Below are 27,970 nucleotides of genomic sequence, written 5' to 3' on the forward strand. Positions count from 1 at the left end.
TGCAGGGGCTGACCCTGCAGAGCAAGATTCATTTTAGCAGGGCTCTGGTGCCTGCCCAGTCTGCCCTTTGGATGTTTCATCCTTGGAGGCAGCTGGGTGATGCTCTAGCTCAGTCTGAAGCTGGCCACCAAGTGTGCCAGACCTGGGGCCTCTTGGCGGGGAACATGCTGCAGGCCAAGTTCAGCCACAACCTGTGCCCTGCCTGGGGCGACCTGGCATGAGCCACAAAGCAGTTTGCAGATGGCTGCCACCTGCACTGGGCCTGGTGGTACCTCAAGAGGCCAAGTCATGAACCGAGGCCAGATGTCACTAGTACCAGGCTTAGGTCTGCTCAGACAGATGTACAGGACATGCTGAAGCCAAATGCTGGTTGTTTGGGTTTTGTGAACGTTTGAGAGATTTTGGGAAAGTCTGCAGCATGAGCCAAGACAGGAAAAGCCACTGGAAGCAGCCTGGGTGGGCTTCAAAGTTGGCGGGAGCAGGGTCTCAGGGAATCACCTGGGTTGGAGCAAATGAAATATGTTAGCCATGTTGATGGAGACTCAGATATACTGGCCATCTGTGTCTGCAAGCTGGAAGAGGGAGGGCTCAACAAAGAAACAATGGCTTTTGCCAGCTCCTCTACCTGGGAGAAAGTTGCCCCTCCAGCCCTCATCCTGAAGCCATACAACTCCAGTTTATTCTTGTATGTCCCTAATGCTTTTCAAGCTGCTTCCCTAGCACTGGAGCTCACAGCGTTATTTGGTTGGTGAGTAAATCTGTGCATGGACCCTTTAAGAGGAGCACCTGGGACTGCAGCTGCTTCCGGTCTCACTCAGCCACAATCTTTGTTGGTTTTCACAGTGACTTCTCTCCCTGGCAGTGGAACCCTGGGCTGGGGAGCCTGGTGTGGGTCTAACCCCTCACTCTTACTGTTGGGGGGCCTCCACAGCTAAGATATCCTTCCTGAATTTTAGTGTGGGTGTGGGACCAGCCCGTTCTGCATCTCTGCCCCTCCTACTAGTCTCAAGGTGGCTTCTTCTGAATGTCCTGAATGTCCTTAGTTGTAGGGCTTTAGTTCAGCTGGACTTTGGGTGATTCTCAGTGATGGTTTTTCTGTAGTTTAGTTGTAATTTTGATGTGGTCTTGAGAGGGGGTAAGCATAGTGTTTACCTACTCTGCCATCTTGACCCAAAACTTGACCCACGGAATACTTTTAAACTCATTAGTCCAGAGTTCACAATACGGTTTTTCAACCACTTCTCCAAACTTCCATTTACCTATCCCCTTATATTTACTTATTTCCTTCTGGAAAATTGGTACATTCAGTGTTCTAAAACCCATGACAGAAATTCTTTCCTCCAAACCTTTTTTCTGCTATTGTCTAGGTCCAAAGCCCCTCTGTAGTGTAACCCTTCCTACTTATCTGTCTAAATTCAATGGAAACTCCAAGGCTTATCTTGAGTCCCATCTTCTGGATGCCTTTCTTGACCACTTCTGTGCCCAGGGATTTCCTTATTCTAAGTTCTGTCGGTATAAACTTTTGTCCCCTTTTTAGCAGTTAAGTTATAGGGCATTTTTCTGCTTCATCTTTTTTTTTTTTTTTTTTGCAATGACTTAAAAATTTAAAATTTGTGATATTTTTTTCTCAAGATTAGGGACTATAGCCATTTTAATGATCAAATGCTAATGCATTTTCATCACCTACTTATGAGCTGAGATAAGGGCACATTAACCTCTACTTTATTGACATGATAAGGAATTAAAGAGATCTTATGCAATTTGATTAAATCAACCATTGGGTCTTTGGTGATGTAGGTATGGAACCTAAATCTTAGGTTATAGTCATGTGTCATACTTAATACCACATTCCTTAAATTAAAGCTATAAAGGATGCCTTAAAACATTAAGTAAAAATGATTCCATTTTCTTATATTTTCAATTAATGAACAAGTATAATTTAGAACACTTAGATTTATCTTAGTTAAAATTTACATTTAAAATACTGATTAGAAACACAAAGAATTCAGCATCAAATACTCTTGAGACAAAATGTTATTATATAAAATGCTATTTGTTTGTTTTCACCCTGATAAAAGTCTCATAAACAAATCTGATTAGAGAAAACATGGAAACTGCATAAAGAGAAATCATTCCTTCAATCTTTAACTTAGGTTGGGTTTCCTTTCAATGATCCACAGGTTCAAATGCTAATTAGTTTCAATATCTTGCCTAAATTTACATCAAAATATGTTCCTGGAATTTAGTAGTTTCCCTGTTTTTCATTTCACGTACAATCCAATGGTGCTGTGTGGTACAGACTGTTACTACCACCTTCTCCAGAGGAGAACCAGGCAGGCCTGGGGAGAAATGAGGAGTCAATGATGTGAGCTAGTGAATTATATGAAGACTGACAAGTGCTTTCTATTATATGATGGGGATTTCAACTCACTGTCACCACATTGCTTTCTTCTCTAGGGAATATCTTAGGTTTGAAGCAATAGAGTCATTTTTGTAAAGGAAAAACCTCCAAGCTCCTGCCAGACTTTTGTGTTTTACATACGGAGTGAATTAAGAGTAATTAAGCATTTCTTAGGTTGAGTTCCTTTCTTTCCCACCATTGGTCCTCTTCAAATTTGTGACCTTGAGAAGCTAAGGAGAAGTCAAGTCCCCACACTGTGAAACATAGTTGCTGTAGGTATCCCTTTACAATTAGCTAACTGCCTGAGGAAAAAAATGCCTATTCTTTCCTTAACCTGAATTTCACAAACACAGGTGACCTATCCATTGCCTCAAAAGGGAGCGTTTCTTACTGAGAGACCCTGTTTGCATGGGAGTGTGCCTATTTAATGGATATTGATGGTGACACTGATCATAACAACAATGACAAGAGTCCCTGGTGAAGGAATGACAGGATGAGGATGTGTGAAATAAGACACAGTTATTTCAACTCTTTTACCAGCAATGGAAGATGACATACCCAAGCTGCATCCCAGACATCCTTCTTCACAAGGTATACATTCTTCATAGTCTGGGTCTTGGATTTCATCTATAAAGTGAGAAGAGCGAAAAACAATTCTCTTTCACTGAGTGGAGACACATCAGTTTCTATGAAAATATGTTGGTTTGTAGCTTATTTTTAAGCAAGTTATAGAGCAATTATGAAACCCAAAACCATCTTTAAGAATCTATGTGTCACCCACGTTTTTACCTCCTTCATTAATTCAGTCAGTTAGATCAGCTTGATTGGTGCAAATGGAACAAAATTGAACTATATGCCATGCAACTTGTATGAAAGTCAAGAAGGTAGCTTTTATTTATTAAATAAGTTCTGCTTCTGGGAATGTGGAATTGGGTATATAAATTAACAGGCTCTGTCTCTTTTTATCTGTCTTTCTAAATACTTTTTTTGTTAAGTTTTAAATCCTATACAACATTAGTAAACATTAAGAAGAAAAAGAATGTGTTTTAATTATTCTGAAAATATCTTGGGGCTCTCTTCAGCATCAGATTAGGCATATCTTATCCAAAGCAGTGAAAGTCTGCAGCATTCTTGAATGGAAGAGAACAATAACTGTAAGTGCTGTTTTGAAATCTCCCTCTTCCCATGTAAGATAAGGAATTGGACAATAACAATCACATATAATTCACAGAACATTTTAATATTTTTAAGTAGTTTAGGTAGGCTGGTTCTCATTGGCTTCTCATAGCAACCATCTTGATGGTATGAAGAAACCAAGCAAAACATAGAGAAATCAGACTAATTTTACCCAGAGTCTCATAACTAGTAATTGGGAAGGAGAAAATTGTCTGTCAGGACTTCCAATTCTAATCTGATTTTCTCTTCACTATACCCTGTTCAAAAATCCTCCACTCAAGATCAATTTCTATGTGATTAGCTGCACTCCTGTGCCCTTGGATTGTATCTGGGGAAACACAGAGAACAGATGTGTGGGGGAAGAAAGAGGTGCAACTATCACTTTCCCCACTTAACATATAGTCACTCAGTCATCCCAGGGGCTGACAGAAAACCAAGAGGACAGTTCACATCTGTGGGACTTCGAGGGGTACACCTCTTGTCACCTCCTGGTGCAGGGAGGGCAGTGGCCCCAAAGCAGCTTTACCTTGTCCACACTCTAACTTCTGGCAGGTGTGGTTGGTGGGCACTATGAAGTAGCCACCCATACATCGTGTACAGGTGTGCACGCTGTGGCAAAGCTCGCAGTTGTCTGGGCAGGGCAGGCAGGTGTGCCCCTCAGCAGCGTAGTGCCCCACCGGGCAGCTCTCTTGACATACTCCCTGGTACAAGAAGCGCTCCCAGCCATATTTATCTGAACAAATAGGAGCAACAAAAGAGGGAAAATGTACACAGTTAACCATGAAGCTAATATAACCTAAGACATTTTATTTAAAAAAAATGATATGACCAAGTGCTTAGGCTCCTCAGGGACTAGAAGTATAAGAATGGATTAACAATAATGTGTAAATATTTCTTAGGGGGCCAGATGGACCCATGTCCTGTTGGGGAGTCCACTTCATAGTCGATGTAGAGGCCTGACCACCGCACTGTATTTCTGAAGCTAATGCTGAAAAATATAGTATGTCAACTATAATTATATATATACATATAGTCTCGGGACATGGAGTAGAGAGCGGGAACGGATTCAATGGAATTGTAATGGATAGGCATGATATCGGGGGTGGGAGGGCAATAGATGGGGGGAGGGGTGTTGTTACCTGATGAGGGTGAAAAGGGTAACTATTGTATTGTTCTGTACACCTGAAACTAACAATAAAAATAAATAAATAAATAAAATTAAAAAAAAAGAATCCCTCATATACAAAAAAAAAAAAAAGGTCCAAGTCCTTTCAGCTGACAGTTCACCTATTGATTACATGTCATTTATCACTGGTCTTCTTTTTGACTCTTCAGTTGTCAAGGGATCAGAGAAATGAGACAGCAGAATACTTTGGGAAACTCCATCAGTTAAAAACATAGCAACTTCTTCAGAAAAATTCCTTTGAAAGAAGGAGAAAGTCAGACACTGCCAAGGAATGATAATGGGCAAGATCAGAGAGGCAGAAGAGAGAAGTCAGTGGAACAGAGTGGGCACATGTTTGGGACTATTTCATGTACAAACCTCGGAAGATACAAGTCCCAGTCATTACCATGGTGAGAATGTCATTAGGGTGGTCACAATATTGGTTTCTCTTTTGCAGGCACATGACAAGATTGCATCTCCCTATGCTGTGATCTTGGGCATGACCATGTGACCTGCTTTGGCCCAAAATCAGTGAGTGGGAATCACAAGTGTCACATCCTGGGGAAACCTTTAAGAGCCAGTGTATTTTTCTTCTGCCACAACAAGATGATGGCTGCTCCGTCACCCTGGGTCCTGGATTGAGGACCATGCAGAGCCCTCAGCTGACCCGTGATGGAGATGCAGCATAAACGAGAGAGAAATAAACCTTTGTTTTTTTAAGTTCTTGAGATTTTGGGGGTCATCTCTTATGAGAGCACAACCCTGCCTATCATAGTCATACATATTACAAAGAGCTTCTAAGCCAACTCCTTCCAGTGAAAAGTGTAAATAAAGTTAAACAGAAGGTTGCTTGAAACTGTTTAGCAACCATGTCATTTCCCATAAGCATTAAATTGGTCACGTTTCAAAGCTTCTTTAATCCTTAGTTTCTCTATCTGTAAAAACTGTTGGATTGTAGATGTGAAAACACATCGTCCACTTCAAGTGGTTAGTAGAGTGAATGATGATGCTTGATAAATATTAGGTTATACAGTACTATTAACTGTGGGAAAAACTGAACAAACTATGGGAAAGCAGAAAGGACAAAGGCATGCAATAAATATTTGCTCAGTGAATTAATGAAGAAAGCCAGGATGAATAAGGGGCCACGAAACTGCAAAACTTCTGCTAATTCTTCCAACATTGGGTTCTTTTTTAAGGTTTCATTTATTCTAAACCCCATGTTTGAAATGAATATCACTTAGTAAATGAGGGGAGAGAATGAAAAGAATGAAATATAAAGAATGAAAAATAAAATCAATTATTTTAGGTGTTCTTTAAGACAGCACTATCTAATGGAGCTTGCTTATTTCTCTTAAGCAAATGGTGAAAATGCTTTTAGATTCCAATGCTCCCTCTGAAGCTGGCTTGTATTTGGCCTTTTAAAGAAAAGAGCCATCCTGCACTGTCCTTCCCCATCTGTCCCTGGATATGATGGTAGCTAACCACCTGGGTCATGCACTGAGGTTGGCGGAACAGGGAGTGACACACTAGGTCACTGGAAAGAAGGTCCTGTATGAATGTTGAGTTTCACTTTTATAATCAGCAACTTCTTTCCAATTTAAAGGAGACACCAGCCTAGAATAAGTTTTATTCTGCAATGCCTTTGGTTTGGAAGGTACCAAAACAGTTTGACACTGTTCTTATTCCCCTGTTCTTATTTGTGGAAAAGATCCAATGGGAGAACTGGGTAGAAGTGAAATAAATAGTGATCTGTGACTATAATATTTCATTTGAGAAATTCGGTATGTCTGTCCCGTTGGAAAACTAAACCATGAATTTCATGTCTCAGGTGTCTCGTTTTTGTCTTCCATGAATGAGGTCTCACTCATTAACAGAAAGATAAGGTAGCAAGAAGAAATGAGGTTGGTTCTCTAATTCCTGGATCTGAAGCTTGAATTTACATGGGTCAGGGTAGAGAGATTGTCTCTCCTACTCACAAAGGCAATAACAGGAGATAATAAAGGATCCAGAAGTGGGATTACTGGGTCCTTTTTGGAGGAGCTGTGGTGCAGGGGCTGACCCTGCAGAGCAAGATTCATTTTAGCAGGGCTCTGGTGCCTGCCCAGTCTGCCCTTTGGATGTTTCATCCTTGGAGGCAGCTGGGTGATGCTCTAGCTCAGTCTGAAGCTGGCCACCAAGTGTGCCAGACCTGGGGCCTCTTGGCGGGGAACATGCTGCAGGCCAAGTTCAGCCACAACCTGTGCCCTGCCTGGGGCGACCTGGCATGAGCCACAAAGCAGTTTGCAGATGGCTGCCACCTGCACTGGGCCTGGTGGTACCTCAAGAGGCCAAGTCATGAACCGAGGCCAGATGTCACTAGTACCAGGCTTAGGTCTGCTCAGACAGATGTACAGGACATGCTGAAGCCAAATGCTGGTTGTTTGGGTTTTGTGAACGTTTGAGAGATTTTGGGAAAGTCTGCAGCATGAGCCAAGACAGGAAAAGCCACTGGAAGCAGCCTGGGTGGGCTTCAAAGTTGGCGGGAGCAGGGTCTCAGGGAATCACCTGGGTTGGAGCAAATGAAATATGTTAGCCATGTTGATGGAGACTCAGATATACTGGCCATCTGTGTCTGCAAGCTGGAAGAGGGAGGGCTCAACAAAGAAACAATGGCTTTTGCCAGCTCCTCTACCTGGGAGAAAGTTGCCCCTCCAGCCCTCATCCTGAAGCCATACAACTCCAGTTTATTCTTGTATGTCCCTAATGCTTTTCAAGCTGCTTCCCTAGCACTGGAGCTCACAGCGTTATTTGGTTGGTGAGTAAATCTGTGCATGGACCCTTTAAGAGGAGCACCTGGGACTGCAGCTGCTTCCGGTCTCACTCAGCCACAATCTTTGTTGGTTTTCACAGTGACTTCTCTCCCTGGCAGTGGAACCCTGGGCTGGGGAGCCTGGTGTGGGTCTAACCCCTCACTCTTACTGTTGGGGGGCCTCCACAGCTAAGATATCCTTCCTGAATTTTAGTGTGGGTGTGGGACCAGCCCGTTCTGCATCTCTGCCCCTCCTACTAGTCTCAAGGTGGCTTCTTCTGAATGTCCTGAATGTCCTTAGTTGTAGGGCTTTAGTTCAGCTGGACTTTGGGTGATTCTCAGTGATGGTTTTTCTGTAGTTTAGTTGTAATTTTGATGTGGTCTTGAGAGGGGGTAAGCATAGTGTTTACCTACTCTGCCATCTTGACCCAAAACTTGACCCACGGAATACTTTTAAACTCATTAGTCCAGAGTTCACAATACGGTTTTTCAACCACTTCTCCAAACTTCCATTTACCTATCCCCTTATATTTACTTATTTCCTTCTGGAAAATTGGTACATTCAGTGTTCTAAAACCCATGACAGAAATTCTTTCCTCCAAACCTTTTTTCTGCTATTGTCTAGGTCCAAAGCCCCTCTGTAGTGTAACCCTTCCTACTTATCTGTCTAAATTCAATGGAAACTCCAAGGCTTATCTTGAGTCCCATCTTCTGGATGCCTTTCTTGACCACTTCTGTGCCCAGGGATTTCCTTATTCTAAGTTCTGTCGGTATAAACTTTTGTCCCCTTTTTAGCAGTTAAGTTATAGGGCATTTTTCTGCTTCATCTTTTTTTTTTTTTTTTTTGCAATGACTTAAAAATTTAAAATTTGTGATATTTTTTTCTCAAGATTAGGGACTATAGCCATTTTAATGATCAAATGCTAATGCATTTTCATCACCTACTTATGAGCTGAGATAAGGGCACATTAACCTCTACTTTATTGACATGATAAGGAAGTAAAGAGATCTTATGCAATTTGATTAAATCAACCATTGGGTCTTTGGTGATGTAGGTATGGAACCTAAATCTTAGGTTATAGTCATGTGTCATACTTAATACCACATTCCTTAAATTAAAGCTATAAAGGATGCCTTAAAACATTAAGTAAAAATGATTCCATTTTCTTATATTTTCAATTAATGAACAAGTATAATTTAGAACACTTAGATTTATCTTAGTTAAAATTTACATTTAAAATACTGATTAGAAACACAAAGAATTCAGCATCAAATACTCTTGAGACAAAATGTTATTATATAAAATGCTATTTGTTTGTTTTCACCCTGATAAAAGTCTCATAAACAAATCTGATTAGAGAAAACATGGAAACTGCATAAAGAGAAATCATTCCTTCAATCTTTAACTTAGGTTGGGTTTCCTTTCAATGATCCACAGGTTCAAATGCTAATTAGTTTCAATATCTTGCCTAAATTTACATCAAAATATGTTCCTGGAATTTAGTAGTTTCCCTGTTTTTCATTTCACGTACAATCCAATGGTGCTGTGTGGTACAGACTGTTACTACCACCTTCTCCAGAGGAGAACCAGGCAGGCCTGGGGAGAAATGAGGAGTCAATGATGTGAGCTAGTGAATTATATGAAGACTGACAAGTGCTTTCTATTATATGATGGGGATTTCAACTCACTGTCACCACATTGCTTTCTTCTCTAGGGAATATCTTAGGTTTGAAGCAATAGAGTCATTTTTGTAAAGGAAAAACCTCCAAGCTCCTGCCAGACTTTTGTGTTTTACATACGGAGTGAATTAAGAGTAATTAAGCATTTCTTAGGTTGAGTTCCTTTCTTTCCCACCATTGGTCCTCTTCAAATTTGTGACCTTGAGAAGCTAAGGAGAAGTCAAGTCCCCACACTGTGAAACATAGTTGCTGTAGGTATCCCTTTACAATTAGCTAACTGCCTGAGGAAAAAAATGCCTATTCTTTCCTTAACCTGAATTTCACNCATAGAGAAATCAGACTAATTTTACCCAGAGTCTCATAACTAGTAATTGGGAAGGAGAAAATTGTCTGTCAGGACTTCCAATTCTAATCTGATTTTCTCTTCACTATACCCTGTTCAAAAATCCTCCACTCAAGATCAATTTCTATGTGATTAGCTGCACTCCTGTGCCCTTGGATTGTATCTGGGGAAACACAGAGAACAGATGTGTGGGGGAAGAAAGAGGTGCAACTATCACTTTCCCCACTTAACATATAGTCACTCAGTCATCCCAGGCGCTGACAGAAAACCAAGAGGACAGTTCACATCTGTGGGACTTCGAGGGGTACACCTCTTGTCACCTCCTGGTGCAGGGAGGGCAGTGGCCCCAAAGCAGCTTTACCTTGTCCACACTCTAACTTCTGGCAGGTGTGGTTGGTGGGCACTATGAAGTAGCCACCCATACATCGTGTACAGGTGTGCACGCTGTGGCAAAGCTCGCAGTTGTCTGGGCAGGGCAGGCAGGTGTGCCCCTCAGCAGCGTAGTGCCCCACCGGGCAGCTCTCTTGACATACTCCCTGGTACAAGAAGCGCTCCCAGCCATATTTATCTGAACAAATAGGAGCAACAAAAGAGGGAAAATGTACACAGTTAACCATGAAGCTAATATAACCTAAGACATTTTATTTAAAAAAAATGATATGACCAAGTGCTTAGGCTCCTCAGGGACTAGAAGTATAAGAATGGATTAACAATAATGTGTAAATATTTCTTAGGGGGCCAGATGGACCCATGTCCTGTTGGGGAGTCCACTTCATAGTCGATGTAGAGGCCTGACCACCGCATTTTATTTCTGAAGCTAATGTTGAATATTATAGTATGTCAACTATAATTATATATATACATATAGTCTCGGGACATGGAGTAGAGAGCGGGAACGGATTCAATGGAATTGTAATGGATAGGCATGATATCGGGGGTGGGAGGGCAATAGATGGGGGGAGGGGCGTTGTTACTTTGTGAGGGTGAAAATGGTAACTATTGCATTGTTCTGTACACCTGAAACTAACAATAAAAAAAAAAGAAAAAAAAAGAATGGATTTAATGAAATGTGCAGTATCTGTATACCTGTAGTTGAAAATTTCTCCTTGGGCTCCTTTTGGTAGGTCGAAGACTTGGGGGCTATAGAGATCCCATGAGAATAAATAAATGCTTACTGATAGATGTGTTATATGACAGTGCATTCTTTAAGAATGATTTTGACTTCTATTATCAAAATCACACACTGTGTTAACTAAGATCTGAACTTTTGCACAGCTGCCCATTTCTATAATGGCAGCCTGGTGAAGCACAAGACCAAGCACTCCTCTTTGACTCCTTTACATGCATTCCTGAAAGTTCCGAGCTTCTATCAAGACTGGACTCTACAAGGAAAGAGTCAGCAATACCACCTTAGCATGAACCTGGGAATTTGCTCTTGGATGAAACGGAAAATTCTAATTCTAAAATTCTACAAACAATTGCAATGAATGAAAAACAATTCTTTTTCATTACAAAAGTATGTATTAGAAAACAAGATTAATATGGATGCATTTAGAGGTTTCCTACCCCCACGCTCCTGGGGTTTCTGTTTGTGCTGAGTGTGTTTAGGACATCCATCTTCTCTGACTCAGGTCTCCCATATGCTCTAGTCTCTGAAGAACAGCTGATCAGTGCTACCCAAAGTAACTGGGGTCTAGTGTTCACTCATCATATGATGTACCACATGTGGATCCAGAACCATTGCCCTTCAAAATGAAAGGCTGCTGATGTTGTGGATAAAGATAGCACTGACCCTGTGTTGCAAGTTCAGAAACTGAAAATCAGTATAAGATTGAACCACATGAAATTAACAACATTCAACTGTTTCTTGTTTTTTACCCATAAGCTCAGCACTTTCAAATGGCTTAACATAATGTTTCTTATTTAATTAAAACCCTTGTGGAAATACCATTTTAAAACCACACGCTTGGACTGTGGACTTTGAAGCTATCTCTTTTCTGATGGTGATTTCATGCCAGAGGTCTACTGGCTCCTGTGGGAACAAAGAAAATAAAGAGGGCTTCCATAGAGGTGACACAAAAAAAGTGTCTGCTGTCTCCAAGTTTGATTTAAAAGAACATTATCCTCTAGGAAGGAGTGTTTGGGAGGATGTAATGTGCATTTAGTGATTCTACTGCTGTCGGTCAATGTTGTGGAGCACAAAACCCTGATCTCAGGAGACTAGAAAAGGGTCAACCTCCCAAGATATGTTCTTCTCAGGCACATCATGAAACCCTAGCAAACCCCATTTCTTTGACTCACTCAGGAAAGATCCTGTTTTTCTGAGAACTAAACTTCTCAGATATAGGTAGGAAGATCTGAGGGAGAACAGTGAGAAGTCTCCTCTCTCTTTATCCACAGTTATAATTTTCTGTACCTTCCCATGACATTAACTCAGGATTCAGAGGCTTAGGGGCAGCCTGGCATAGAATGAGTTCTACGTTTATATTCGCTAATGATTGAATGAGTGAGTGAGTGAATTAATATTTGACAATATTCCTATTTTTCCAACATATCCCACTGGATCTTAAAATAAAACTTAAGGATGATTGCGTCAGATATCAGAGAAAATGGGAATCTGTCCCACATGGGTCAGAGTGGGATGGGCATATGAAGGGAGGCTGGAGAGGCATCAACGTCACACGGCAGAGGACCTTTGAGATCATGGGGCGTAATCCAATGACAGCAGGAACTTGGAGTTGTTAAAACGGGGACAGAGAAAGTCATATTTGTGTTTGAAAATGGTAACTTTGTTCCCACAGGGCTTCGACAACTTCTAAATGGCATAGCTCAGGGCTGAAAACCCCAGACACAACATCTATTACAGTATTTCCTCTTAAAGACTGAATATGTCTATCTTAATTTCTTAGCTTTTCACGTTTACCTCGACAAATCTTAGCTTTACTGTCTATCTCCTGTCTGACATCATGTTTGCATGCCCTTTTTCCCCCTTCTCTGGAAAGACATCCCTTAGCTCCTCTCTCATTTCCTCAGGGGCAGCGAGTCTGTGTCTACAATAATGTAAACCTGTGTGCTGACAACAAGCAGAAACCTCAAGGTTGTACATACTCTTGAACAAACAGCTGTCTAATCTCAAGCCCTTGTCCCCGGAGATGAAGCTTCTAAATCAAAGCAAATAATGTCCCATGGGAGAACAGGGTTGAAACAACGAAGAACAAGTGAGCAACCAGACTCTCTCACCGACTCCACAGGAGGTACAGCTGAAAGGCTCATTTCCTTGGCATTCTTGGCAGGTATAGTGGCATAGATGGCATTGGTTCATAAATTCAAATTTGCCTGAGGGACAGTTCAAAACGCAGCGGCCATCATCAAAAACCCTGGAGGAAAAGCAGACTTTTTTTGTTAGGGTGACTTTCTGGAATAGCCTTAAGTGTTAGAACATGTGGTATTCGTGTTTCACTGCACAAACTCGGTTTCATTGTTCCAGAAACAAGGGGGATGCCTGGGACTGATCATCTTAGACCATGTGGAATATTAGTCACGTACCCATCCTTGTCCCAAGGATTGGACCAAACAGCAGGCATGCCAGAAACTGGCTGGGGATGCAATCCTGATTCTGGTTCCAAACAAGCTAACCAGCACCCACAGGAATTAAACCCACATTGTAGGCCCCAGCCAAACCCAGCCCACAGCCAGATGATGGTCTCTGAGCTTTCAGGACACTGAATGGGACTTTGAATCCAGAGGACTTAGATAAAATATTCTTCCTTTAGTTGTCAGCACTTTGCAAGGGAAAGGTCAATTCCAAGGGCTCTCAAAGGGTAGAACGAAGGACTATTCTGTAGTTTAGGTGCTACTTATAAACTTGGTCTGTGAATACGGCAAGTGATCAGTGAACTCTGATTTTGAGCATCATTTTTGCAAGCATTCCTGATGTATAGGGTACTACAGTTTCTATTTTCTGACCATGTTTGCAGTCACCTACAAGGGCATCGCATGTAAGTTAGCATGTGGGCTTCTAAAACCTTTGGCTTTATACACATACAATATATACCATAATATTGTGGTTATGTTTTTGTAGTTTTTGCTTCTCTTTTTCCTTTGCAGAGTAATCCAAAGAGCACATGTGATGAAGTAAATTGTATCTAAGAATTTTGCTCAGAAAAAAATGAAAAGGTTTCCCAAGTGCAAGAGTCAGATAGGTTATGTGAATAGATGATGTAAGCTGTGGGGCTCCACCCCTAGAGTTTTTAATCCGTAGGTCTTGGTGGGAGAGACCTGAGAATTTATATTTTTGACAAGTTCCTGGGTGATGCTCATGCTGCCTGTCTAGGAAACACACTTTCAGAACTGCCACTCCATCTTGTGCTCACTAACAGTCTAGGTTACTATGGAATTGGCTAAATGATTCCTGAGTAATATGGGTGGTGCCAAATCAATATTTTGTGGAGTAGTTATTGTATCAGTTGGAAGGTTAACTGAGCTGGTAGCACATACATGTCCCCTGAGGGCATACACTGGCATCCAGGCCTGGGATTGCTGAGGGCCTGCAAATGAAGGTAGGGTTTCCTTTTCTCTCTACCACCTCTCTCCACTCAGATCAGATGTCTCACAGAAGGCCAGGTAGAGGCCTCATGCAGGTTGTTCTTGGAGTGGCACTGGCTTATCTAAACCCCACCATTTCCTGCTGTCTCCATAGCTACAACCAGCCCTAAAAGGGAGATAGGCATTTTCATTCCCAAGCTTGGAGGAAATTGGGGTGGGGCAAGACATCCTGAATAATGTTACATGCAATCTTCCATCTTGTTCCTACTCCCTCACAGTTTGTGTCATTTGCATCTGTCTGGAAACAGAATGGGATTAAAGCCAACAGCAGAACATGGAAGACCACCTCATTCTCATCCCCCCAGGTCCTGGTCACCATACCCAGCACCACGGGTGGGAACAGTCTCTTGGCCCATTACAGAGCGGGGAGTCCCAGCCCTAAACAGACACGCACACACATCTGGTTGTCCATGTCAAAACAGATCCTCTGCACCATGGCGTATAAAGAGGAGACTGAGTTCCCAACCCAGACTTTTAGTTATGGCATTCATGCCAACTGCGACTATCCTGGCACCACCCCGCCTCTGCTTTCTGAGTTAGAAGATTTTTCAAGAAATAATTTTGAGGTGGCTAGTTAAAAAAACAAAAAGCAAAATCATCCCTTTAAGAAAAGCTATGCAAGAGCTTTCTGAGGATTTTAAACAAGGAAGCTACCCGATGCTCTGCCGAAAAGGATAATAGGGTATGTTTATTTGTGAGGATTCATTTTCTTGCTAACTTCAGTTAAAAAAGAGATGGAAAGTACATCACCGTTTTGTCCTTTATAGAAAGAGATGACAGGTTGGTTTAGGGGGAAATTATTTCTATTGAGAGAGGTGATCTAATACTCTCAATGATGGGAAGCATTTAAATTCATCCAGAAACTGGGGTGGGGGATGAGGGGTGAAACAGGTGGTGTAATACTTCCATGTTTATGTGGAGAAGGGGCTGCCTTTCTTACACTGAGTACTTGGTTTTAAGCAAATACCCAGCACATACTTATGCTTTAAATCACCTCCCTTAACCTCTACCCTAAGGAAAGCACAGGTGACGTACCCAGTTTTTGTAAGAACCTGATTCTTTCTAAAGATCGAAAGATCTAGATAACAATCATGCTGAAGTGCAGGCACTGAATTCCATCATCCCCCGCACCTCCCCCAATGTCCTCAAGAAAACTTGCTGAGAAACTTGTAGAAAAGTATTATTTCAAGTGGCACAGATTTACACCAACACCAACAAATCTTCCCTAGTAGAGGAGAATAGATACCTTGCTCTGGGCTCCATAGGGCTTATAAAAATTTTCTTTAAAGCCAACTCAGGCCATCTCTGGGATCACTAGTCATCCAATTTGTGGATTTCTGAGGCACTCAGGCAAGCTAAGCTCTACAGGGGAAGCACTTCTCTCCCCAAGTCACACATGCTCTTGGCCTTTTTATAAGCAGTGAACCATTCCAGGTCCAACAGGGCTCATGGAGAGGAAGAAGATGGCAAAACCAAGCACTAAAGACCTGGGCAGAGGTGACGTTCTCAACATTGGCACAAAATTTTCCAGAAGCCCCAGGGGTGTGTGTGTGTGTGTGTGTGTGTGTGTGTGTGTGTGTGTGAGATGTGAACTGCAACGAAAGAGATGTCAAGTCAGAGTTAGCTGGTCCTCTGTGCTGATTGTTTGGCTCAACTAAAGTCACCACAAGGGCACTTAATGTAATTTCTTGGTACTTTAATGTTTTAACAGAATGAAATCTGGCAAAACGTCTTTTTTTCCTGAATTCATTGAAGCAGATCAAATAAAATACTTGGGGGCGGGGGTTCAGAACAGAGAAAGCTTTTAAATGCTTTTAATTAGTTCATGGACTCTGTAACTCTTTCAGGACTGGGTTGGAAGGTTAGCTTGGACAATGAGGACCATGATGTAACAGAGCTATACATGTGCTATAGCAGAGGCAAACTTTCTCCAAGTTTTCAGTTGTCTTCAAGGAGTTAAACCTAAGGGTTGATGGACATGTAAAGGGAAAACTAGAAGATGAAGAGAGGGCTTTTTAAATTTTGATTTCTTGTAAAATAACTTCAGGGTTAAATTATTTTTTTTAAATATTATGGAAAATTTTAAACATATATAAGCATATATGCAAAAAATAACAGTACACCTCCATTGTATTCATCATTTGGCTTCAACATTTATCAACACATGGCCAATCTTATTTCATTTCTATCCCCACAGATTTACTTCCCTCTTAATATTGTTTTGAAGCAAACCTCTAAGTTAAACCCTTTTAGAGATGATCGTTATTCTACCAGGACTGGAGAATAGCTTTAGAATAGGAAAAAACTCAGAGAGACCAACTGTGATGGTTATTCTGTTTGCCTCCCCTTACCCTTGCCCCAGACTCAGCATTCTGTAGTGTGCCCACTAGAGACTGTATCTCCAAGCTCACTTCCCTCACTTGTGAGTGGTGTTTCTCATTGATCTTCAGTTAGTTTCAGACAAGGGGAAACACCAGCAGAAGATCTGAGAGTGGGAGCAGAGGTTAGGGGATTTATTCCTCCTGGAGTCACAACTTGGCTTCTTCCTTCCATGGTTCTGAAGTGCCTGCGTCCTCTATGGCTGCAGTTTCTAGAAGGCGCCCCCTCATCCATGGTTGCAGATTTGGCTCGCAGATCAGGCCTAGGGTGTTAAAGCTGCCCCACTATTCTTGTCACTGAGTGCTTCACTATCCCTTGACCTTGACCTCCTGAGTCACCTATAAGGATTTATGGGCCTAACACAGAGCCAGGCATAAACCAAAATTGCTCAAGGCTATCTTAAATGGCCCTGATTCAACTGAAAGAAATACTTTGGAAAATACTTGGCTGCCCTTTCAAACATCACCCTCTTTCAAAATCGTTTCTGTCTCCTCATCTTCTCAATCTCCTTCTAGGAAAATGCACCTAAGAAGTCAGGTAGTTCATTGCTATGATACAATGCCTTTTCTTGGACATAGTTGCATCTTGGCATCAAGGAGGAGAGATGGGAAAAGAAATGGCATGCTCAGGGAGATGAGAAGAAAATTGTTCCTGTGGATGTCCTGGTTCAAGATCTATATACATACTTTTCTCTTTTCAAAAGCTAAAGCACAGGCTGCTTAAACAAGTTAAACGACCGAAATAGCCCAGGAGGTGCATCTCTGATCTTATACCAATGGGCTGAGATTATTTAAAATGGCCATTTATGGTAGTAGAATTTTTTTTCACTTCTGGAGAGCCTGAGATGATCATGACTTCTGCAATATACACTGGATGATGGTAGCTCCCTTATAAAACAAATGCTGGAAAGTTCCCTTAGTTTGAAGATGTCCAAACATGCAATGAAATTTGAGTATTGATATGGTGAGGAGTTAGAAGAGAAATAGGACCCATTTCAGAATGCTGTCTGTATCTAATAGTATGCCCTGAAGCTGCTTTAGAGCACTTTCAATATTTAGAGGCATAGACATCTTAAAGAGACACTTGGAAAATGTTATCAGTTATTGAAAATTTTTTTTTGTGGAATATAAAGCTCTTTTTAATTAAAGTATAGTTGACATACAATGTTATATTAGTTTCAGGTATACAGCATAGTGATTTGACATTTATATACCTTACGAAGTGATCGCCATGAGAATTCTAGTAACCATCTGTCACTACACAAAGTTATTGCGATATTGACTGTATTCCCTATGCTGTACATTACATCCCATGACTTATTTATGTTTTAACTATAAGTTTGTACCCCTTAATCCCTTTCAGCTTTTTTGCCCATTCCCCCACCACCCAACCCTCGGGCAACTTTCAGTTTGTTCTCTGTTATCTATGAGTGCTGGTTTTATTTTGTTTGTTCATTTGCTTAGTTTTTTAGATTCCACGTATAAGTGAACTGATACAGTTTTTGTCTTTCTCTGACTTATTTCACTTAGTATAAATACCTTCTAAGTTCATCCATGTTGTCACAAATAGCAAGATTTCTTTTTTATGGCTGAGTATTGAGAATTCTTAAGACTTCTATTCTTTTGTGTCTTCCTCCTTCTCTCTCTCCTTTCTCCCTTCGTCCCTCCCTCTCTCCCTGTCTCCCTTCCTTCCTTCTTTCTCTTTTTGAGGGATCTATTTAGAGAGCCAAGCCCATATTTGAATTATTACTATATGCTGATCACTGTGGGGGAATAAAGAGACAAATATGCCGCAGGTCCTACTCAGGGTATTACAGCCCTGAGGGAGAATTAGAAGAAATGACTATTGTGTAAGGCAGAGGGAACGTCCATCCTAGAGAGTCACCTGCCACTAGAGCAGCCTCCTCATACTGGTCTGGGGAGAGGCTCTGCTTCCTACGCATTTAGCAGAACAGTGATGAGGCCATTCAAACACTCAGTCAGCCAACAAGTGTTAAGTGCTAGAATCAGAGGAGTGTTAACTAAAAATACAATAGGCTTCCAACCCTCTTCATTAGAAATTCCTGGTGTATTAGCAGAGACGCCCATCCCTTTGGATACTTGCTATTTCCTCATTCACTCAGCTATAAAAAATATATTGAGTACCTACTATTTTCCTAGCACCATGGTTAGTAATAGAGATGCAAAGATGAGTACTTTAAGGGGTGTACAGTTTAATGAAGAGAAAGATTTGTATATGAATGTCTTAAAATGTTGCTCTTATGGAAATTTATACAGTGTATAAGGGAACACATAGAGAAAGAGGTGAATTCTACTGGGAAAAAGTAAAAAATGCCTTCATAGAACAGTTTACCCTTGAACTGATTCTAGAAATATGAGTAGATATTTGTTCGTCAGAAGGAGGTGATGGTTGAGGGATTGGATGTGCAGAAAAGGGATGAGATTCTAGGCATTAAAGGCAGCACCATCTTCATCAATGAGAAAGCACCTCTAGTGTCCAGGGTAGAGGTTCTTGGGCATCACAAGGAGAAGGTGCTGCAAAGGTGGGCTGTGGTCAGGCCATAGAGGGTTACTGTGTCATGGGAAAGAGTTTTTTTCTTTCTCCTGCAGGGCCCCAGGGGTACCTCTAAGGTGGTAAGCACCTCCTTTCTCTATCCTGCAACCCATAAGCTCCAAACCATAGGAGATACTGAGAGACCACTCACCTTGTGTCAGGGCAGCCAGTGCAGTTTTCCTGAGTCGGCCCCCAGCACTTGGCACATGAGGCTTCACAGATCTGGCAGCGTCCATGCTCATCAATGTATTCTCCTGGGGAACAAAATCTAGTTGTTTACCTCATTTCTACATGGCAGTGCTGCCTGGGCTGTCAGTCTGAGAGCAGCCAGATTTCTCTGTGGCTGCTGAGAAGCAATGGAGACAAAACTGAGAGGAGAGACCTTGAATGGCTTCAGTTGACAGTCTTAAACCCTGGCCTTATAATAACAACTGCTCCTCTCCCAAGGGCCTTGGACGTTGGAACCTCAAAAAGTTATGAAGCAATGACATAATTTTGGATCTAGTCAACATGTGTTACAGATTTTGTAAGTAGAGAGAAGACAACGGGGGCTTCCTACAGGACCCTTTTACTGAGCACCTACTGACTTTCATATTAAAGGCTGCAGGCTTATGGCCCACAGAGATCCCACTTATAGCTTTGGTTCAAGTCAAACAAGCTGGACCTACCCAGATCTTATCCCATCACTCTGGGGAGTGTTGTGGTTATTACAACAAGAATAGGACTTGAAGCTTGGCTGACATTTGACAAATGTCAGCTGCATCTCACCCTGAAAGAGTAACAATGAAGAGATAGCCAGAGAATTCTTCATTTAATTGGAAAGCTTATCTTTCCTAAGGAAAAGCACAGGAGGCATTTCCATAGAAGCAAGTTCAGGCTCACAAACTTCTTGTGAACATTTGAGAAATGATAACCATGGCAAAGGTGGTGGAGAGAGGCCAACCTTATTGAAGGTGATAATCCAGTGATGGGTCCCTACTCATTGAATTCAACCCTCTACTCACACTAGACTCATCCTCTCTTCCTATTGTCTTGAAAGAAATGAACAATTTCCTTCAGTCTGATCCAAAGAGCCACTTTATAAGGTTTAGAAATTGATCATGTTCAGGAATTATAGATTCAGATTTCAGCAGCCATAAACCTTCACTCACCTCCCACCCAACTTTCACAGCCTTGTAAGCATGTTTGAACATTGTCAACCCGAGATCCAGCCAGAATAGTGAGGTAGCAGAAGTTGCCCATGGTTCTATCAAGTGGTATTACTGACACTCTAAGATTCACTTACTAGTTTATGTATTTGCATGGAAGGAAAAGCCCTGGAAACATAGGCTTGACTGGTAAGGAATGGAGAGCAGATCACTCCTTAGCCTTTTCCCACAGCTTTACTGAATGAGTACAGTTGGGTAAGGTAAACCTTACGTACATAAATCTTCCAATTGCTAGCACTAACCCCAACTATGAAAATGAAGAAATAGCTAGAGTTTGTCCTTACATAGCACATAAGCCTTTCATGTAGAGATATTCCATTAGTTTCATTACTAAAGGGGAAAATCACATATTCAGAGCAATGCAAGTGTCTAACAGTGGCACACCCTCCACAGCTTGGACTCTGCTCCTCTGTCTTCCAGTTGTTGCCAAGGTACAGTGTGGATTTGGAATCTGAAATAGAACTGTTAGAATGGGACTGTGGTAAGTCCCAGAAGCCTTAGGCCCCAAAGAGTGAGTACCAGTGGTGGCAAACATGCAGATGTACAAGTTGTTCACTGCGCAAGGTGCCTGCCCACATGGCCAAGTGGAGGTGGAAATCCAGCCATGCACTCTGGTGTTGGCTGCCCCTGCCTCTGTTGGGGGCAACTTTTACTAATTCACAGGTGTTAGAATGGACTAATTGCATTCTTGGCAATCAGCAGTCCTGAGGCAGAAAAAAGGTGGGATTTCTGTCTAGCAGGAGTGGTGATTTCAAGTTGGGAATGTCTCACACAATATAGGCATCATATTTATGCAGCCTTTTGTTTATTTATTCAGGCTCTGCTATCCCACCTTTTAATTATTGCCCTCATGTGATCTCTCCCACTTTTGTTGTAGGAGGCACAACTAATTGAGCGGTGTGATTATCAGTCCAGGCATCAGCAAGATCAAGAGCAGAGGACCCAGGGCTGACCTGGTAAGAAGAAGCAGATCTTGCCTACATTGCCAATGCTAATAATTTGCTAGTAATGGGTGATAGCATTGGTGCTTATAGAAACTGACACTGTGGTTTGGTGCTCCTAACTACTGATATCCATCCACCTTAATCTCCGTGGTGTATTAGATCCAATGCTAGGGTGGTATTTTAAACTAAGCACACCTTGCTCTGCTAAATTCAATGCTACTTAGATGGGTCAGGGAGTTATACCATTCTATACCCAAAGTCTCCTTTGTGATAATAGATGAGTCATGGCTAGGTCAACAAAGGGTTATTCAGATATTACTGTGGAAATTTTCAGTTCTCTGTATCTCTTCTTTGCCTCCTCATTGGCTTTCGTAAGCCAGTAGGTGGCACTGATACCTTGGCGTTGTACTTCCTTGGTCTGCTCAACTATAATGACCTCTATAAGCACTCACAAAGATATAATCATGTTAGGTATAATCATTACGTGGAATTGCCCCATCTCTGAGATTTCACATGCCACTTCCAAACACAACCTTCTGTGACTGGCTCACCCCACTTTGTCATCCTTTCATTCATCTTTTTAGTTCCTTTTGCATTTCTCACTGGAGCTAAATCGAACCTTCCCAAGACCCAAGTTCCACCCATTCTTTCCCAGAAGGTGACCTCAATACCAAATTTGCTGATAAGATACGGACTTTTCTCAGCATCCTGTTTCCCAGTATCAAAATTGTTTTTTATCTTCTTGACTGTTCTCTTGTCTCTGAGGAAGGTACGTTTCTCTTCCTGGCCATTGTCAGCTCTCCATCTAATGCTCTTAATCTTTCCTCTGGATATGTCTTCAACCTTTTCTTCACATCGCCTATCATCTGCTGATCCTCAAAAGTTTTCCCCAATCTAAAACATGGCCAAGCTCCTTTCTTCCTTAATAAGAGACCCCTAAGACATGGTTTTTCCCTCCTACCATTTGGAAACAAAATAGAGAAAACTTTATAAACTTGAAGCTTATGTAAGAAAGTGAGCGTAGGACAGCTTAACTGCACCTCTCTCAAGTCTTCATGCCTCTTAACCATAGAGCAAACTCTGGCTTTAGATCAGATGAGAATAGAGGGACCTGCCCCAATTTTCATATTTATGTATTTGTCCAATTAGTTACATAAACAGCGGCCCCTAGCCCTTGCAGGCACAAGTTTTCTACTGCACATTTGAAACCAAAGAAGCCAGATTCCAAGGACATAGTGAAGTTGCTTTTTTTGGTTGTTGGAGCAGCAAATCCTTCTCATCTGTCTTTATTGCACAACGAAGTTGAGTGTTTATTACAAGAGTGATATACAAAATTCTTAAAAAAAAATCACTTTTAGCACAGACATCAGGGGCCAATATTTTGTTCTCCAGCCTATCCTACGAGCTTTTCCTTGTGGTGTCTTCATTCATTATTATTATGCCCAAATTGTCTTTCTCCTGTGATAAAAAAAATTTTTTTTCATTCCCCTTCTAGATCCTTTCTCATCTCATTCTAGAATAGTTCAAAGAATGTTGAGGTGGTGTCTCATGGGGAGGAATGATGTCTCAAAAGCTGATGACACAGCTTAAAAATCAATACTTGTAAATTAAAAAAAGTAAGTGTCCTGTTCTGTCTGTTCCACATCTTGATAACACTATAGCATGTGTTTGTGTCAACAGGTTTAAGTTACAAATAAACCTTATGAAACCAACCAGAATAGGTAGGCATTTGTTATACCATCCACAGCTACTAAACATGGTTGAAACTAACATAAGAATATTTTTTTTTAGGCTTATCTAGCCAGGAGAGCTTTATTTCTCATGCAGAAATGCCATGTTTTCCTTTGTACCTCATTATATTTCTTTATTGGTTAAAGCCAAATTTGTTGTAGAGTTTATGCAAATAAATATATAAAGTAAACAAATTAATAAGCACATAATAGATTATGATATGTGAGTCTAAAACACCTTTTTTTTCCCCTTTTTGCAAGGGTGGTTAGTAAGAGAAACTGGGAGGAAAATTTGATGAGAAATCAGCCATTTGATTTGCGATATGATTATTTTAGCGAGCAACCTTGGGGTACTGAATTATCTGTAGACCTTTATTTATGTGCCTCGTCACTCAGATTACAGAAATCATAGAGTGTGACTTTCCTGAATGACTACAACCACAAGTACTAATCAAATAACACTATCTCTTTGCAAGGATGCCAATAACCTAGTTTTCAACTTAACATACCACTGTATAAAGACAGTTTTTATGAAAAGAAATCCATACATTTATTACTTTCCACTATCTACAATAAATATTCAGTATACTTTCACTAGTTATATACTAATGAAATAATTCAGTTTCTAAAGCATCATTAAATGTGAATTTTTATAGCAAGGCTCAAAATATAAAGCCACTGATGGAGACTGCAACATTTTTACTTAAAAGTCTACACAATTATTCAGCCTTAAAAAGGAAGGACATCCTACAACATGCTACAACACGGATGAACCTTGAAGACATTATGCTAAGTGAAATAAACAAGTTACAAAAGGACAAATATTGTATGATTCCATTTATATGAGGTACCTAAAATAGTCAAATTCAGTGGGACAGAAAATAGAGTGGTGGTTGCCAGGGGCTGATGGGGAAGTGAGAAAAAGGGGACATATTGCTTCATGAGTACAAAGTTACAGTTAAAGAAGATGAAAAAATTCTGGAAATGGACAGTGGCAATTGTTGCACTACAATGTGAATATAATCAATGTCATAGAGCTGTATGGCTAAAATGGTAAATTTTATGTTATGTATATTTTACCACAATAAAAAAAAAGTCTACATGATGAGTTTGTTCTTTTGCAGGAAAAACTTAATTTTAACCAAAAAACTCAGGATTGTCTGCCCTTTGGGATGGCTCCAAAGAGCACCAACCACCTTGGGGAGCCAGTTTGCTGAACTGAGGCTTAGGAGATCTCCTATGAGAACAGAACTAAATGGATAAATGGATAAAGCTTGTGATAATGGAGACATCTTGCTGATGGAACACTGTGCTTTTTCTTTTCATCGGGATTTATAAAGACAGAATGAACGTCAAGCAAATAGAAGGAGAGTTCTGCTTTCATAGACTGGAGGTATCTGGAAGCCATGGCTTTTCTGTCTCATCCTTTTGACAACAATTTCCTCAACCCCCGCCCCACACACAAACACACACACAGGGTTTTCTGATTGACAAGCCTCATCCTTCCTGGTCTCATTGCTTTTTCATTCTTAAGTACTGGGGTTCACCTGTGTGATTTGTGCAGCTGCCCTGAAACACTATTCTGGCACCCCCATGGGCTGACCCTCCAGTAAAAAGGATGGATTGAAGAAATTGTGGGTCTAAAACACTTGCAAATGTTTTGCTTCCTTTAATCTGTGCTAAAAAACAAGGAATTAAGAGTTGATTCTTTTCATTTCCACTGTTGTTTTGGGCCTTGACCACAGTCAGGCTGCTAAAAAAAAAAAAAAAAGTATCTAAAGCGATGTCTTGGCCAACACACCTGAAAATAGTGGTGATGTAGCAGTCACACAGGCTCTCATTCATTGACATCTACCATGTTACAAATGCTGTTCTATGTAATGTTTAAGTCAGACAACAAACCTCTTTTATAAATGAGAAACTGAGGCTCAGAAAGATGAAAAATCTTGCGTAAATTCATTCAACTAGGCAAGTGAAAGATTTGGGCTGTGACCCAGGTGTATCTGAGCCTGAGCCTAAGCCCATGCTCTTTCTGCAATATTTCTCTGGTACAGATTCATTTCCCCCTTTGCTGTTCCAAGTAGCTTTGCTATTTATAAAAAGACAGAACTGAGAACATGCCTTGTCTAAACCACTTGGTGAGGTAAGGGTATCAAAAAGGAATTCACTGTGAAAATAAATGAACTTTGAGCAGGAATATTGCACAAAGCAGATTTACTCTAATGATTGAATATACCTTCCAAATTTATTTTCTCTGATAAAATGGTTGCCATTTCTTAAAAGGCAATTCTATTTATCAGATTCATACTTTACAAGCTGTTTGTTGTGTCCACTATGTTAGAAGCTCTTAAGAGGAACCCAGAAATATTTTTTTGAATGAATAGAATTGGTTGGAGCTCTGCACAGGGATTTTCTGCTTAACTGCTGTCTGAGAACAAAATAAACTGGCTCTTCAGAAATAACTTATAACTGGAATTATAATAACCTCTCTCTGGTTCCCCAGTTTATATGAAAATCTCATCTAGATGGGTTGGTTCCTGCATATCTTGTCCTCAGTTAAGAGAATTTTACATTGCCTCTACATTAGTGCAAAGTCACTGTAAGTCCTAACTTAAGGATGCTAAAATTAAAAAGGCACTGAACTGTTGGTTGCAAGACCAGACACAAGGGGAGACAAAAGGCATGAGTGTATTATCTGCAATTAAAATTAATTTACAAATCCTATAATTGAATCTGTAAATGAGGAAAATAATGAACGCTTTCCCGTAAGCAGGGTATGGTAGATGGAAATGCATTTATTGCCTATCTGAGGTGTGTAAAATATCTTGACAGTCTCTTTATTTAGGGGGCTGTCTTTGCTATGCCTATACATGAGCCTAGAATTTCTACAGGTTCTCTAGTGCACTCAATCCCCTTACTCCTTAGGGGTAAGATTTTATCCCCCAACGTTCCCACCATTTGTGGCTTCAGAAAAACCACTCTCATGGGGGAAATTGTACAGAATCTGATGCACTCACAGTGAGGGGATATGTGGGGTTCAGTACATGGTGGCAGTAGTAAGTGACCATAATGTGAGAGAATAACTCATTTACCTTTTGGAAAACATTACTGATAACCTGAGGCAGTTTACACTTGGGGGACACTTGCTGAGAAAGTGGATGACTTGAAAGGCCAGGCTGTTGATAAGAGTTTCCATGTAAACCCATGAGTGAGCACAGCACAATCAAGTACTAAAGCCTGTATCACTTCCTTTCACTACGGAGGTGATGAAGATGGCATGTGAAACTATCAGGACTGTGGCCCACTGAGCCTTCCTGACACTTTTGAACTAAACAACAGTCTTTGAATGTGGATGCGATAAAGCCCCAAATCCTTCCCAAGGAGCTTAAAAGGATCAGAATGCTCCCTGTGATGGTGTGGCCTGTGTGGTGTGAGTCCTGAAACACAGGTACAAGGAGGAGACTTGTTGTCATCCACTTTCATTTCTATGGTAACCAAAAGAGCCTCCCTAACTGCTTTTGTAACTTGCTCTTAAACCCTTCAAAGTACCACTGCTGTCACTTCCCACACTCCAGCGCCCTATGGGAGGGAACATCCTCAAACCACCCTCCTTCTCTTCCTCTCCATCAACACACCAAAAGTGCTGACCTTATCTTTCCTCTCCCACACTCCCTTAGTCTTTCCTCCAGCCCTGCCTGCTGGCGCTAAAACAGTGCAGCCTAATCGCTAATTAAGAGAAAAGAGGTGCTCCTGGAAAGAGAAGGAAGTTACATTCCAAGGCCTAGGGCTCCATCTGCACTGTAGCTGGTAATTGATTGTAGCTGATAATTGAAAATTTATTCTTTTTTTGGGCCATCATTAGCACTACCCATCCACGGGCAGTGGATACTGCCTTCTAAGCGATCTCTTGGTTTGTCTAGTGACAGGTCTCAGGGGTACCCAGAATTCCTCTGTCCCTTAGTGACTGGAGAGGCATTTGATTAGTCAGGCTGTCACATGTTTTATCGGGAGTGACCAAATTGTGTTATTTTAAGAAGCCTAAGTGTGGAAGTAAAGCAGGGAACCAAGGTTTGTCACGTGCCTACTGAGTGCCAGCATAGTAGAAAACACTATGTTGGGTAAATGCACACATTTTGGAGTCATCCCTACCTGGGGTTTGATTTTGGCTTACTTCTCAGGCTGTCTGACATGAATCAGATCACCTGTTTCCCTTATGTTCCTCTTCTGTGTATGTGGATAATACTCTCATTCTCAGAATGTGGCTGGGATCAAATGAGAAAATAGGCCGCAGAACCCAGCATAATGGATGACAGAATATTAGTGATAATTATCAGGTACTTTGAATATGTCATCTCACTAAACTTCCAATAATAATGTGGGGTAGGAGCTGTCGGCTCCATTTGACCAAATAAGGAAATTAAGCATCAAAATGTTAACTCTCTGAACATCATTTGAACCTGGTCTGATTGGATTCCAAATTGTGCCTTTTCTACCCCTGAGGAGACTTGAAGAATGTATTGGCTGCATATGTTGGTGAAAACCAGGCACCTGAAATTAATGACCCTGGAGGCCAAGAACAATGACCTCTGAATGTAATTCAGCTGCAAGATGTAATCCATGCACGTTAACCTTTATAACTGGCAGCCCCTGGGAGACAGCCTTCCTGCTCCAGAGCAAAGGCAGCTTTCCCTGCACTTTGCTGTGGAAAATTTCAGAGCCATTCTCAGGGTACTGGGGTAAAAGTGTAAGAAATAGGTGAATCTCGGTGAAAAGAGGCACACAAAGCTTCTCCTTAGCAGAGAGTCACCAAGTAGGTTCAGAATGTGGGATTCTTGGCCCCACTGTGGAGTAGGCACTGCGCTTGGACTACCTGCTTCTTTAGGTGAGTGGCTGGGAGGGGCTTTGCTTCCTTACTTGGTGGGTATTGGGACAAATTGCAGTTCTCTCTCTCTCTCTCTCTCTCTCTCTCTCTCTCTCTCTCTCTCTCTCTCTCTC

The 27,970-nt window shown here is 41.3% G+C and overlaps 1 protein-coding gene and 1 long non-coding RNA gene across 2 annotated transcripts in view; one reads left to right on the top strand and one right to left on the bottom strand.

Moving 5' to 3' along the window:
• The window catches only part of PCSK5 (proprotein convertase subtilisin/kexin type 5), a 451,676-nt gene that overhangs the window by 82,546 nt on the left and 341,160 nt on the right, over nucleotides 1–27,970 (bottom strand). Inside the window, exons 21-24 of the mRNA XM_019630362.1 lie at nucleotides 19,245–19,347; nucleotides 12,797–12,933; nucleotides 9,918–10,124; nucleotides 2,960–3,028 (exon numbers count right to left, since the gene is read on the bottom strand). Of these exons, the coding sequence (XP_019485907.1) occupies nucleotides 2,960–3,028; nucleotides 9,918–10,124; nucleotides 12,797–12,933; nucleotides 19,245–19,347 (516 nt within the window). The remainder of the gene's footprint in view (nucleotides 1–2,959; nucleotides 3,029–9,917; nucleotides 10,125–12,796; nucleotides 12,934–19,244; nucleotides 19,348–27,970) is intronic.
• LOC109375141 (uncharacterized) lies at nucleotides 21,208–24,176 on the top strand. The gene is made up of 3 exons (XR_002122515.1): nucleotides 21,208–21,257; nucleotides 22,741–22,861; nucleotides 24,100–24,176. It is a non-coding gene; the product is annotated as an uncharacterized LOC109375141 (long non-coding RNA).

Source organism: Hipposideros armiger, unplaced genomic scaffold (assembly GCF_001890085.2).
Source record: "Hipposideros armiger isolate ML-2016 unplaced genomic scaffold, ASM189008v1 scaffold_903, whole genome shotgun sequence".
NCBI classification, from domain to species: Eukaryota; Metazoa; Chordata; class Mammalia; order Chiroptera; family Hipposideridae; genus Hipposideros; species Hipposideros armiger.